This window comes from Hypanus sabinus, chromosome 4 (assembly GCF_030144855.1).
Source record: "Hypanus sabinus isolate sHypSab1 chromosome 4, sHypSab1.hap1, whole genome shotgun sequence".
Lineage (NCBI taxonomy): Eukaryota > Metazoa > Chordata > Chondrichthyes > Myliobatiformes > Dasyatidae > Hypanus > Hypanus sabinus.
Genome location: NC_082709.1, coordinates 159,801,615 through 159,817,162, shown reverse-complemented (window position 1 = coordinate 159,817,162; position 15,548 = coordinate 159,801,615). Strand labels below are relative to the sequence as shown.

At 43.5% G+C, this 15,548-nt stretch overlaps 1 protein-coding gene across 1 annotated transcript in view; it reads right to left on the bottom strand.

Annotated features, from left to right (window-relative positions):
• LOC132392185 (target of Nesh-SH3-like) overlaps positions 1–12,700 on the bottom strand; it is a 108,425-nt gene extending 95,725 nt beyond the window's left edge. Inside the window, exons 1-5 of the mRNA XM_059966029.1 lie at positions 12,678–12,700; positions 12,442–12,569; positions 7,637–7,723; positions 5,302–5,391; positions 4,385–4,474 (exon numbers count right to left, since the gene is read on the bottom strand). Of these exons, the coding sequence (XP_059822012.1) occupies positions 4,385–4,474; positions 5,302–5,391; positions 7,637–7,723; positions 12,442–12,569; positions 12,678–12,700 (418 nt within the window). The remainder of the gene's footprint in view (positions 1–4,384; positions 4,475–5,301; positions 5,392–7,636; positions 7,724–12,441; positions 12,570–12,677) is intronic.
• Between the last annotated feature and the right edge of the window lie 2,848 nt (positions 12,701–15,548).

Sequence of the window (15,548 nt, the reverse complement as noted above, 5' to 3'; positions counted from 1 at the left end):
TCTTGATCACTTTGAATGGCCCCTCGTACGGTCGCTGTAGCGGTGCCCAGTGTCCACCCCTTCGTACAAACACAAACTTACAGTTCTGCAGGTCTTTGGGTACATGGGTCGGGGTCTGTCCGTGCTGTGAAGTTGGCACGGGGGCCAGGTTGCCAAGCCTTTTGCGTAGCCTGTCCAGGACTGCTGTGGATTCTTCCTCTTGCCCCCTTGGCGCTGGTATGAACTCTCCTGGGATGGCCAGGGGCGCACTGTACACCAACTCAGCCGACGAGGCATGCAGATCCTCCTTGGGCGCTGTATGAATTCCAACCAGGACCCAGGGAAGCTCGTCCACCCAGTTAGGTCCTCTCAGGCAGGCCATGAGAGCTGACTTCAAGTGACGGTGGAAGCGTTCCACCAGTACGTTCGACTGTAGGTGGTAGGCAGTTGGGTGGTGTAGCTGCATTCCCAACAGGCTGGCCACAGCCGACCACAGGCTGGAGGTGAACTGGGCGCCCCTGTCGGAGGTAATATGGGTCGGTACCCCGAAGTGTGCTACCCAGGTTGCGATCAGTGCTTAGGTGCAGGAATCGGCAGATGTGTCGGTGAGCGGGACTGCCTCTGGCCACCTCGTGAACCGGTCTACCAAAGTTAGGAGGTACCGCGCTCCTCGAGACACTGGTAGGAGGCCCACAATATCCACATGAATGCGGTCGAACCACCAGTGGGTGGGTTCGAACTGCTGCGGTGGGGCTTCAGTGTGCCACTGCACCTTGGCTGTTTGGCACTGAGCGCACGTTCTGGCCCATTCACTGACCTGCTTGCAAAGTCCATGCCACGCAAACTTGCTGTAGACCAGCCGGACAGTTGTCCTGTTAGATGGGTGTGCCAAACTGTGTATGGAGTCGAAAACTCGCTGCCTCCAGGCTGCCGGAACGATGGGGCGAGGTTGGCCGGTAGCCACGTCACACAGGAGGGTCCTATCACCTGGGCCTACGAGAAAGTCCTGCAGCAGCAAACCCGAGACTGCGGTCCTGTAGCTGGACATCTCGTCGTCTGCCTGCTGTGCCTCCGCCAGTGCTGCATAGTCCACCCCCCAGGGACAGGGCCTGGACAGCTGGTCTGGAGAGTGCGCCCGCCATGACGTTGTCCTTTCCCGAGACATGCTGGATGTCAGTTGTGTACTCGGAGATGTAGGACAGCTGTCGCTGCTGGCGAGCCGACCAGGGATCGGACACCTTTGTGAACGCAAAGGTCAACAGTTTGTGGTCCGTGAACGCGATGAACGGCCTGCCTTCTAGGAAGTACCTGAAATGCCAGATTGCCAGATACAGTGCCAACAGCTCCTGGTTGAAAGCATTGTACTTGAGTTTGGGTGGTCGTAGGTGCTTGCTGAAGAACGCCAGGGGTTGCCAGCGCCCTTGATGAGCTGCTCTAGCACCCCACCGACTGCTGTGTCAGATGCATCCACCGTGAGGGCGGTCGGAACATCCGTTCTGGGGTGCACCAGCATCGCGACATCTGTCAAGGCTTCCTTGGCTTTAACGAAAGTGGCCGCGGCCTCCTCGTCCCAAGTAATGTTCTTGCCTTTACCCAACATCAGGGTGTACAAAGGGCGCATGATACGGGCTACTGAGGAGAGGAAACGGTGGTAGAAGTTCACCATACCAACGAATTCCTGCAGGCCTTTGACCATGTTGGGCTGGTCAAAGTGGCGGATCACGCCTACCTTGATTGGCAGAGGGGTTGCCCCATCTTTGGTAATCCTGTGGCCCAGGAAGTCGATGGTATCGAGACCAAACTGGCATTTGGCCGGGTTGATCATCAGGCTGAAATCACTCAGGCGGGAGTAGAGCTGGTGAAGGTGGGACAGATGCTCCTGGCGACAAGTACTGGCTATAAGGATGCCGTCCAAATAGATGAACGCAAAGTCCGGGTCGCGTTCCACCGCGTTCATTAGCCGCTGGAACGTCTGTGCAGCATTCTTCAGGCTGAACAGCGTTCGGAGGAACTCAGACAGACCGAACGGGGTGATGAGTGCTGTTTTGGGAATGTCTTCAGGGATTTGATGGTATCCCCAGACGAGGTCTACTTTGGAAAAGATCCTTGCCCCGTGCAGGTTTGCTGCAAAGTCCTATATGTGTGGCACAGGGTAGCGGTCTGGAGTGGTAGCCTCGTTCAGTCTGTAGTAGTTGCTGCTTGGTCTCCAACCCCCAGCTGGTTTGGGCACCATGTGCAGGGGGGAGGCCCATGGGCCCTCGGACCTCCGTACAATCCCCAATTCTTCCATCCTCTTGAACTCCTCCTTTGCCAGGCGGAGCTTTTCCGGGGGGAGCCTTCATGCGCGGGCGTGGGGGGGTGGTCCCTGGGTCAGAACGTGGTGCTGTACCCCGTGTCTGGGCATGGCTGCCGTGAACTGCGGTGCCAGAATTGATGGAAAGTCCGCCAGGATTCTGGTGAATTCGTTGTCCGACAGCGTGATGGAGTCCAGGTGTGGGGCTGGCAACTTGGCTTCACCCAGGGAGAACGTCTGGAAAGTCTCGGCATGTACCAGTCTTTTTCCTTGCAAGGCCACCAGCAGGCTGTGAGCTCGCAAGAAGTCCGCCCCAGGAGTGGTTGGGCCACCGCGGCCAGCGTGAAGTCCCACGTGAACCGGCTGGCGACGAACTGTAGCTGCACTGTGCGGGTGCCGTAGGTCCGTATCGTGCTGCCATTTGCGGCCCTCAGGGTGGGTCCTGGCTTCCTGTTGCGGGTGTCGTACCCCGTCGGGGGCAAGATGCTGATCTCCGCTCCAGTGTCGACCAAGAAGTGGCGTCCCGACTGTTTGTCCCAGATGTACAAGAGGCTGTCCTGGTGGCCAGCTGCCATAGTCATTAGTGGCAGATGGCCCTGGCCCTGGCCCTTGCAGGGCAGGAGACAACGGCAGGCTTTTGTGCCCCATCACTGGTGGTAGAAACACCACTGTTCACTGGCCTCCTCATTCCTGCCTCTGTGTTGTGTGCACCCCTCTGCTGGGCCTGGTCTGGTCTGCTGTTGGGCGCGTGGCCTTGTAATCTGACCGACAGACGCCACGCTCTCCCTCTTGGCTTTCCACAGCACGTCTGCCCGGGCCGCCACTTTCTGGGGGTCGCTGAAATCTGCGTTGGCCAGCAGCAGATGTATGTCCTCGGGCAGTCGCTCTAGGAGCGCTTGCTCGAACATGAGGCAGGGCTAGTGTCCATCAGCCAGGGACAGCATCTTGTTCATCAATGCTGACAGCAGTCTGTCTCCTAAACTGTCCAGGTGAAGCAGGCGGGCACCTCGCTCACGCTGTGAGAGGCCAAAGGTTTCAATGAGCAGCGCTTTGAATACTTCATATTTGCCTTCTTCCGGGGTGGGGGGGGGGGGGGGGGTGACTGTATGAAATCCACAACCTGGGCGGCCGTCTCCTGGTCAAGGGCACTCACCACGTGATAGTAACACGTGGAATCAGAAGATATCTGCTGAATCTGGAACTGGACTTCTGCTTGGCTAAACCACACGCGTGGTCGCAGCATCCAGAAAGTCGGCAGTTTCAGTGAAACTGCGTGAACAGATGAAGAGTTGGTCATCTTTGGTCCAAATCCCATTTGGACTGTCGGGGTCACCAATGTAGCGATGTGCTACACAAAGCGCTGAAATAACGACACACAGTCGGTAAATCGTTTCGAGACTAGTTTATTCCAACTTCGCGGCACTGGCATTTAATCCCTAGCGCCCGCCCTCTCCGGGCGGAAATGACGTCCGAGGTGCATTACCAAAGTCTCCTCCTGCGCGCTGGCTATTTGTGAGCCGGTTCGCCTGCGCAGAAAGTGGGTCGCCACAACTGCAAAATATTGATCAGCCAATCTATTTTTCATGCCTCTATAGTACAGTGATAGAATACAGTTAATATGTAAAAAGGGAATAGGCAGAACACTAATAAACCTTGAAGCACAAGGTAAACTGATCACAAAGCAATGAATGAACTCCATGCAAGTTACAGTGCTGTGAGTGCTGAGTACAGTTCTCCAGTGCGATGCATGTGAGAATGCAGCATGATATTTACAAGTTAACAGCTACATAGCTTGCAATAACTTATTTCTCAAAATTGCACATAGTAAGTATCTTTAATGACAATTTGATTAGGTTTGAAAGTTACCCAGCACTTGACAACATTCTTGATGCAAAATTCTCATGAAACCAACCTGCATTATTCAACAATGCCCTTGATTCATACTTAATGTTCCAGTTTCCTAATATTTCCTCAAAAATGTAAACTCACCATTAAAGGAAATATGGTAATTTCTTAAAGTCACTTTATAATTTCATGAAGGAGTAGATATGACTTCTTAAAATATTACAACAGAACATTATGAACCCGTGCCAGAGACAATATTGCAATTACCTGCCAAATCCTCGTCCTTTATCTTATCGTGTGTGGGTTCTTGGCTTTGACTAAGCACATTTGGTGTGCCAGAAGCTGGCTGTTTATAATCTATAAAGGTGTTAAAAAAAACAAAGTATATATCTACTGTATATGTCTCACTCAAATAATACTAACATTAACTACCTGGGCATTTTGTAACTCAAAAGGTTATTTATGCATTTTTGTTCATTCTTTCTATGTACTTCCTACAAGCACGTTGACTTCCAAGTGCAAACAAAGATCTTCAAGTCTATCAAAATGCAGCAGATTTTCCACTGCCTTTAATCTGTTTAGCAGCTACTGTATGTGGACATTAATTACTTTGAAGTCATTGTCTCAGTCATAAACTTCAGACTTCTGCCCTTTTTGGATCTAAAACTTAAAGGATGTGATAAAGACTGATACTTCATAAAGTGACACAGTTACCATCATCATCTCACTGTTCCCATCTGCTGGCTACTTAAGCGTTTGTGGAAAGGTGAGACCTCCACTGAATGTGTCATTTGAGAGAGAACCTCACCTATATGTAGCTGAGCAGAACATCCAGATGTTGGAGCAGGGGTGGCATCCGAGTCTGGCATTCAAGTATGTTTGAGATTGGGGAAGAAATGGAATAGTGCAGTGAATGGATCACTGGTGGCAGTGGGAGAATGTGAGTGTGGAGGGGTAAAGAGCTTGGTAGCACAGTGTTGGGAGTGAAACAATAATCAGGGGAAGATAGAAATGAAAGGGGAAGTGCAAGATGGCACTCTTCAGTCCTTGGACCTAAGGCATTGCAGCAGGCACACTTCCATGCGTGGTGGGTGCGAGTGAAGGAGAAACTACAACTCATGTACACACTATTATTTATATTCATTTATCTATTATGGAGTCTCAAAACATGGAGAACTAATTACCTGTAAACTCCTGGTCTTCTTTCTTATCAAGTTCAGATCTTGGGGTTGAAATTAGCACATGAGAAGTTTCCGAATCTGTTGGTTCAGAGGCTGAAGGAAATAAACAGAATCTTTTGCGTCATTACCAAATTGATGCCACTTTGGTAACTTGCCTTGTCTGTAATTATTTTTGTCAATTTATATGTAAATAAATTCATGGATTAAAAATTGGTCTGTAACAAATCTAGCCTCATAATAATGTATTTATTATTAATAGCTTAGTAATCTTGCAGACAACAAAGAACTGATTGCAAATGTTCTGGTGACTTGATATTTCCTCATAACATAGGAGATCCCTCAATCCAAGAACAATACCATCAGTCCCTTCCCAAATTACTTTCCAAATAATTTATAACCTTTCACATGCCCATCAAGACTTCTAATTCTCCTGCCACCCAACTACTTTGGGAGGAGTTAACAGTGGTGAATTAATCAACCAAACAGCATATCTTTGGGATGTTTGAATAAATCAGAGCACCAGGGGAAGTTTTGTGCAGTTATGAGGAGAATGTATAAGCTCAGAATCAAACCCAATTTGCCACAGCTGTGTGGCAGCAGATCCACCAACTGCATCACTGTGATGCCAACACAGTCAAATTCGGGAAACTCTGGCAATGAAGAATACAACCAGGTTTCAAATAAGGTTTGTATTCTCCAATTTCAAAAGACAAATGTTCAATTTTATCAGACTCAAACCACCATTTTGGGATCCAGGAACTTCAAAGTTCAAATTTATTATCAAAATTTGTATACCATAAACAACCTTGAGATCCATCTTCTTGCAGGCACTCATAAAACAAAAACAATAGAATCTATGAAAAATAAACACACATGACAAAGACCATCCCATATCCAATTTTCAAAAGAAGACAAATAGTGCCAATAGTGAAAAGTAGTAAACAAATAACACATGGAACATGAACTGCAGAGTTCCTGAAAGTGAGACCAGAGCTGCAGAGCCAGTTCATCACTGAGGTGGGTGAAGTACATCCAGTCTGATGGCCACAGGCAGCAAATGCTCCCAAACTTGGTGGCATGGGACCCAAGCATCTCCCGCCCAGCAGTAATGGCAAGAGGAAAGGGAGACCAGCCAAAAGCAAAGCAAACACCTGCTTTCAGCCTTGACAAATTTAATCTTGCTCAACAGTTCAGTTGGTGCGGAGTAATGAAGGCTAGCATGGATTCCTCTTTCACTGTCTCCTTGGAACAGAGTCCACCCCACTGGCACTTTTGAGAGTCTACTTTGCTGAATTCACAGGAGATCGCAAAAGTGCCAGTTTGCTTAGTTGGTTCAAAATATATCCCTTAAAGGGAAATTACAGGCTGCTGACCATAGTGGCTACAGTTCATAAGTATATCTACTAGAATATCTGGTAGTTTAGTGAGCGTGAGCTGTCTGCAAAATGTTGTTATTGGTTCCCAGTGCCATCTGGCAAAGATGCATTGCTTATTCAGTTTAATTACCTAAATGTAAACAAGAACTTTCTAAATATTAAATACTTACAATATAGAACGTAGCAAGGAAGACATTATTTACACTGTGCTTTAAAATTACACAGCTAGTGCTTTCTCTTCTTAGATGATGATTATCAGTCAGGGTGTTACAAGAGCTGGTACGTTATGTTGCAGTTCTATAATTCACTGGTGAAGCTGCACTTGGAGTAATCTGTATAGTTTTGATCACCCAATTATAGGAAAGAAGTGGTTAAATTGAAGGAGTGCAGAAAAGATTTACAAGGATGTTGCCAGGACTAGAGGGCCTGAGTGAGGGGTTGACCAGGCTGGGTCTTTTTTCTTTGGAACATAGGAGAATGAAGGGCATCCTTAAAGTTCTGAGTCATAGGCGGATGGTAATTGTCTTTTCCCGGGGGTGGGGGGGTGCATAAGTTTGGGATGAGAATGAAGAGATAGTATTATTTGAGAAGCATTTGGACAGGTACATAGAAAGGCAGGGCTTAGAGGTATAGGACTAGCTGGGTGGGCATTGTGGTCAGCACTAACTCATTGGGCCAAAGGGTCTGTGTCCATGCTGTATTGTACTATGACTGCATGTTTCTATAACTGATAACTTTAGAGAGATTAATTTTCTGTAGTGACTTCTTATAAAAGCAAGAAAAACTTTTCAGTGACACTTTCTAAGTTTCTATAAGCTATCTAATTCAAGATATAATCTTAATGCAAAATAGACATACACTAAACATAAAAAGCCACTGTACAAAAAAGATATTATATATTAATATTTTCTATATTATGTCAAATAGCTGATGGACACTGCATCACAGATGAACAAGAATACCTTTAAATTCTTGTTCTTCTGTGTAACCACGTTCAGATATAGGGGCTGGATTGGATGCATAATCGTCAGATTTTGGCAGCTTTTGATCTGCAAGAGACAACAAAGAAATCAAATACAAGTATGAGAATTATGCAAATAATTTGCCTTTTCTGCACTATCACCATACCCCTACAGAAACCCAGTCTCCAGAATACAAGATCAAAACCACTTCACCCAGATGTTATGAAAACAGGTAGAAAGGCATATTCAAATGAGGATTCTGCAGTGGGATACAGATAGATCGAGTGATTGGGCAAAATCCTGGTCAGTGTGAGAAGTGCGAGATTCAGCAAGAGAAATCCAAAAGTAGATTATTACATATGGAGTAAGACTACAGATAAGTGAAGTTCAGTGGAACCTACGATCTACCACATAAATCACAAAAAGATAGCAGGCAGGTCCAAGGAGTTGTTAGAATGGCATTTTGATCTGTGTTGCAAAGAAGTTAAGCTTTGTTACAATTGCAGAGAGTGTTGGTGAAGCCACACCCGGAGAGTGCAGCATTTTGCTCCCCTTATCTAAACAAGGATTTCATAGCATTAGAGACAGTCCAAAGGAGACAGACCAGACTAATTCCTGAGAGGAGAGTCTTGTCCTATCAAGAAAGGTGAGACACTTTGGGTTTGTAATCCTTACAAGGATGAGGGTATCTTATTCAGGTGGCTACTAAGAGGGCCTAACAGGGTAGATGTTGAAATCTTTTCACTCCTAAGAGGGTAATATATAAACATATCAAAATAAGGGATTGGTCATTTAAAACTGAAGTACACTGAAATTTCTTCTCTTAGAGGGTATTGAATCTCTGGAATTTGTTGTACTAGAGGGTGGTAAAGGATGAATCAGTACATGTATATTGAGCTGGAAATAGATAAGTATTTGAAAAATTAAGGTTATAATAATTATGGGGAACTGTTGAGAGTAATTAGTGATGCCAGCATAAATCAGTCATTATCATACTGAATGGCTGGGCAGGCTTAAGGGTCCCGGCGGCCTATATCTACTCCTATTGCGTTTCTGTATCAGACATCCCAAGTCCTTAAAAGCAGTGAGATGCATGATAGAGTGCCTGTGGTTTCAATCAATATACAACACATTTCTAGCTGAATAAACTATGCAAACATGCAACAGAACAAACAAGTATTGATCAGCATTTCTGAAACAAGATGGAATGCAAGATCTTTTTGCTGTGAGTTTAAACTGAACATTTAAATTTCTGATCCAGACCTTTGATCTGGAATGTTAACTGTGCCTCCCTCCACAGAGATGCCCGACTGCTGCGTAATTCCCAAAGATTACTTAATTCAGATTTACATCATCTTTGGTTTCCAATTGCTTTCAAGTAATGTGGTTGCAAATGATCTTTGGTGACAACAGTTTTATTAAAGTTATCAAACAGTAGTTTTTGAATCATCTTCTGTTTATACTTCAGTATACTGGCAGTAATTACAATGCTTCAGACTAGCCATGTTCACAAGGTCTATTACATGGAATAAAAGGGGGCTAACTTCATTATGGTCCATCCTTATACACTACATCCATCCTTATGCACTACGTGCATAATTCAAGGCCTGTGAATAGTATTAAATAGGCCCTCAGGTCTCTCAAAGGCAGATGGAGACAATCCAATGCTTCAATTAACTCCTATCAGGAGAAAGGAGGAAATGGCATCAAGTGTAGGCAGCTGTAACTCTCAATAATGATCAATGCTGGGAGGTTTTTTTTTGCCAATTACACATGATTGTAACCAATATTGAAATGATCACAGGTACCATCTCCTAATTTTCTCAGAAAGAATGCATTGTGCAGTCATACTATCCAGAATGGGTATAACAAATCAGGCATATTCTGAAGTGAGAAAGTCACTGTTAAAATGGAGAAGTTATTCAGACAGAATATGACATGAGCTTCTGTGTTTCTTCAACTTTAGGACAAACTGCTTAACTGCTATCCCTATCCATGACCTGAAAACATTGAAAGAACCAATGACAAGCTGCGTGGATGATTGCTTACTGGAAAAGGCAGTAACACTAATCACAGCTTGGCAAGCCATGCACACATATACCATTCATTGTATCAACTTACCTGTCAGTCAGGAATAAGGAGATCTCAGTACAACTGGCCATCAAGTACCTACCTCTGCTAATTTCATTTTCTAGCTCTCAGCCTAGAGCCATCAATCCATGGCTTCTAAATATTTCTTAAACCTTGTGAGAGTGCCTGCTTCCATTACCTTATCAGGCAATGCATTCTTAATCTCACCAGTCCTTGCGTCAGAGTTCTGGTGAACTTACCTGTTGGGTTGGTAATGAGGTGACTGCATTACAGCAATGAAACACCAATGCAAAGGTGATTTGCAAAGGATGATACTAGTCAACCACACATACAAGTACCTGGTACAGAAGCCTTTGCCTCTATGTAGTCAGCAAAAGAAATGAATAGTCATGCAACATTCAGTTAAGAATGGGTATGAAGTGATGGCATTTTCGACAATGAAAGACTAATGTGAATGAAAGCTTAAGTGTTATGCAAAAAGTGAAATGGAATAAGCCCATTGTTTCTTCATCAGTTGATGGTGGTTTCTGTTGCTGGATTTGGAGAACCTCATCAACAAAAAAATTATCAAAGGAGCTAAGGTCTGTCAGTTGAACATCCTTTTGTTGCTTTCCACTGTAAAAGGAGAAATGCCCTCCCTTGCATTGGCACGATGAAATCTTCTCTGTTATCAAGTTCTACATTGATGCTAGTGAGCAAGTACCTATCTGTGTTCACCCAATTTTCCAGCACCTGGTCTATAGCTTTTCATGCCATGGTGCTTCAAATACTCTTTTTAAGATAGTGTTTTAAATATAATGAGAATGCTTGAATACACTACTCCCTCAAGCCTCTATATCTCAATGACCCTCATGTATCACATTTCCAACTTACCTCACAGCTAGATGCAGCCCTCTACTAATGGTGGTGGGATGAACAGGAGGAAACTTGGAGAGTATGGAATGTATCTTTATGAACATCCATAGAGAAAAGTGATGGCAAGCTTTCACCTTTCCTTTTTTAGTCAGTTCACTTTTCTTCTTGCAACACTACAGTTATTATGTCAGATGATTACAGTGCAGAAAGAAGTCTATTTGTTGCAGAAAATCCTCCTCGTCTCATTATCAGAGCAGGGAGATGTTCTTCCCACTATAGTATAGAGCATTCCTAATGCAGAATATTACATCCATTTCTCAACTAGTGATTTGTACAGAAATTATTTTATTTCTGTTGGAGAAGCCCCAACTCAATCCTGGTGCACATAACAGGGAACAAATCCAAATTTGGGCAAGCTGCAGGATTCAGTTGCAATCCATTAACTTTGTGTGAGCTACTGACTTACACACATAGTGGAGGTGTGCAAACAAGTACTTAGCGGTTAGATTTTTCTTCCTAACCCAATTCAATGCAGCAGTGCTTGCCTTCACCCAGCTGTCTTACTGACCCCACTGGAGGCATCAGATTATTTTAGATTTGTTTTACTGACTCCTTGTGAGATCACTCTGTTCAGGAGTTTGCCATTTGATGAATATAAATGACAAGTTGTTCTAAATGTTTCGCTTAGTCTAGCTTTGCTAGACACCAGTGATGTAATGCTATTCCTAGCATCAGTTTTATGTGAGAAAACGTGATGGAAATTTTGACTTAAGACTTTACTCCAAAATTAACATTCACCCAAAGTAAAAGCATTCTGTTATTTCTGGTGCAGTCACCTCATAGCCACTTGTTAACTGCTCCATTACTACCAACCAAAAACCTGTGGTCAAGGAAAATCTTTATTCTGGACTCACTTGCTCAGAAGAATTATACTTCTTTTGCATAGTAGGTACTCGGAGATCTCAAATGGGTACACCATTTGAGCTGTTTAACTGCTCAGTAACAATAACACAGGCTCCTCCTAGAACTGCCATCGAGGCCCACAGCTTTACTTCCAACTGTTCTCCAATTACAGAAGCTTCTGAAGGCAGACCCTACCTAAGTTAGGAAGTTAAGTATTAAAAAGCAAGTATAAAGATCTTTAAAAACCTTTTCCCTGTCATTAGGAATGCAGTTGGGCTACAAGTGGTGAGTCAACAGAGATTCAGCACTGTGCTTCAAGAGAGGTCAAACTTACCTTATGTATATTTTCATTGTCAAATTGCTGATGTTTGCCAGCTCATTCCTTAGAATCAGGACTGAATGGTAACAGAGCCTGATGAGTCTTGTGAGGAGGCAGAAGCCTTTTTATAAAACATCCAGAAAATGACCTGGTGTAGCTGATTGTCAAAACTCTGAGAAGTTTTGCATGATCCTGAACTCAAAAATTATCAGCCAGGAACCTGCAATCTAATACCAATGTTAATAATGAAAGTTGAGATCACAGTGTCTAGGACTGCCATGGCTGCAATTTCACTGTGGTACTTTCTACCCTGCAGTTGGTGACTACTCGTCTGCTACATTGGTGTCCTCATGGATGCTAGGAAGCCTGACTGCAGAGCCTGTACTGCATTGAACATGGCAGAAGCATTAAATGAAAAGTTATCAGTTTCTTAGAAAATGGGTGCTCCGTAGTCCAGGTTAGCATGGAGGGCTGAAGGGTCAGCTTACCTGCAGTATGACACTGTGATTCTATTTTCTTGTTAAGTGCAAATAAAAACAATATTTTTATTTTTTTAAACAAGTCTGGAAAGTTATTGAAGGTTTGCAAATGTCAAAGCTGTATTCTGAGTCTAGGTGAATGATTGCGAAGGTTACACTTGTGCCTTCCTTAGCCACACTGAAGAGCTGGTGCCCATGCTTCCAGAGGAAGATGGAAGGTTTCGCCGGAACAACTGGTATGGTTAGGTAGCAGCCACCAATTGTGAGACAGCAGAAAATCTGCCCCCTTAAAAAAATCAAAATCACAAATTAAAAACATTTCAGAGCATTTTAGAAATATTAAAAATATTCAACTATTTTAAATAAAAAGATATATAAATTTTCAGATAATTACCTTGCTTTCCCATAGTTGTTCATCGCCATACAAATGCTTAGAGTTGCTGTCAGAAGGCAGATTGCCCCGTATAAGACCTGGCAAACTGGCTCTACCTTGCTGTTCATTGCTGGAATCCATGAAGAATCCAACAGCAGAGAAAGAAAGATGAATAATTCAAGCAGAGATCTCAAAATAAGTGGAACTGAGGCAAGATAGAGCTCGGCATTTCAACAAGGACTTATTTGCCATTTCCCTAAAAATTCTGGTCCAGTTTTCAGCCAATAAGAATAGGTAAACACTAAAACCTTCTGAAGGCACAGTAAGTTAACGTCATTAGAATTTGTAAAACATAGCGTGATGAAGTAATAAACAATGTAACAACAATATTCCAGCAGCATGAAATTCCCAGTTGCCAGGTGATGTAATTACAGTATACAAGGTTTCTGTCTGAATACCAGGAGTCCATGATCGACTAGTTATCTAAATATGGACAAACACAGCCAAACTCACCATTTATAATTCATGCCATCTATGGCATCTATGCCATCTATGGCTTTTGCCCAGCAAGTTTAGTTTGCAGAAGTAGAATCAAAAGACTCCATGTGATATACTGCTTACCCAATACAACTTCCAGAGAAATAAACCAGGGGTAATTTTGGTATGGCATAACTTTAAAATGGATTAAAACTGATTCATATCATTTCAAGCCATGCATTAAAATGAATAACCCTCTCAAAACAAATATTTAAAATAGATGATCACTGATTTAGTAACACCATAAACACTTGCAAAGCTCAATGTCAATTCATTAGCTTTTGTATATCTTTAAAATCAATATACAAACTGTACGATAAAATTAAAGCAATAATAATAAACTGCAATTTGTTAAAACAACAGAATTGTAAAATGGATCATAAAATATTATCAAAATTATCAATAGTGTTTAACATTACGCAGCATCATTACTACCTACTCTGCATATTACCACAAGTACCTGAAAGGTTTTGATCCTCTATGCGGTCAAGCCCAGAAACAGAGGTTGAATTGAACATATGTGAAGTCTTAGGGACTGGTAGTTTATGGTCTGTAAAGGGGGACAAAAAAACAAATGCAAATCTTGTGTCTATATCCAGAATAACCTGCCCTTGTGTATCTAAAAGAAACATTTATGACTGTAATTTTATTTAAATATAACCAATGAATTGATAACTCCAACATAAAAAACTTAAAATGATGGATGTCAAATGATATTCTTGCCACCTTCCACCAACAAGTAGTAATTTGGATACTGCAGATTTTCCCTTGTTAGTAATTTGGATAGTTATTCTAACTGATTTCCTGCATGAGTTCTCAAAGAAATTAATGATTTCATAATATCCCATTTATGTCAGCTTGGTTACAGTCAAAATACTATGGGCAGCAGTTTAGTTTCATATGGTTGAATAGAAATGATTACCAAGAAAACCTCAAGCAAAAGTTAGAGATAATTCTATGACTTTAAATAACAAATAGATGTACTTAACGTGTTAGACAGACAGCTGACCATACAACCATTATTGGTAGAATCTCAGGTGGTGACGAGAGAACATACAGAAATGAGATATGCCAACTAGCAGTGTGGTGCCGCAGCAACAACCTGGCACTCAACGTCATTAAGACGGAAGAGCTTATTGAGGACTTCAGGAAGAGTAAGATGACGGAACACATACCAATCCTCATAGAGGGATCAGAAGTGGAGAGAGTGAGTAGCTTCAAGTATCTGGGTGTCAAGATCTCTGAGGATCTAACCTGGTCCCAATATATTGATGTAGTTATAAAGAAGGCAAGACAGTGGCTATACTTTATTAGGAGTTTGAAGAGATTTGGCATGTCAACAAATACACTCATAAACTTCAATAATTGTACCGTGGAGAGCATTCTGACAGGCTGCATCACTGTTTGGTATGGAGGGACTACTGCACAGGACCAAAAGAAGCTGAAGAAGGTTGTAAATCTAGTCAGCTCTGTCTTAGGCACTAACCTACTGTTATGAATGTACCACAGCTCTGAGGGGCCGAAGGGGCGGGAGCAGCCCCCTCCTTCCAGAGAATCGCAAGATCACTATTAATTCGGGTCTCGGACCCAGGAAATGAGAGACAATGCAACGGTTTTGGCCATTGTTCTTAGAGACACCTGTGTGAAGTGCATGTCCCTGCTACTTGACAGCTACCATGGATATGGACACCCTCGGGCAATGTGGGGGTGGGGATTGCATTACCCTTTGTTGATGGACATCTACAACTCTGCAAGTCAAGATAAAAGGGGACTGCAGGAGGCGGTACCCCAGCGACGCACCAGAAGGACACCATCGCTCAGTGCTCCCGTGCTAGCAGGAAGCCATTCAACGCCACGTGCGCTCCGTAACTCCTTTGCCTGGGGAGCAGGTGGCTGATAATACCGAGAAGGACTTCGAACTAACAAAGGGGAAACAACGCTCCCCTGATTCAACAGAGTGGCTTCATAAAGACCCGGGCAAGTCTTTTTTCCGTTCCTCACCAATCTCTCTAAAACACGTGAAACCCAGCGATTCCCCAAAAGGCTGAAGCCTGCAGACTTCTGAGTGACTTTTATATCTCCAACGGACAATATATTATCCCCTAGACAACAGTCGAGATGATTTCTTAAGGATGCTTATTACTATACCCGCGCTTTAGATTGAGTATTGACGACGTGCATTATCTGAATATTTGTATTAGCCTTACTTTTGTGCCCCTTTATAAATAAAACCGTTTGAAAATAGTGCCATCAGACTTCAACGGACCTCTCTATCTTTGCTGGTAAGTTATCCAGTTACAGGATATGTAACAACTTGGGTTTCTCGTCTCGGGATTTGACACCAGATTGGGAGGC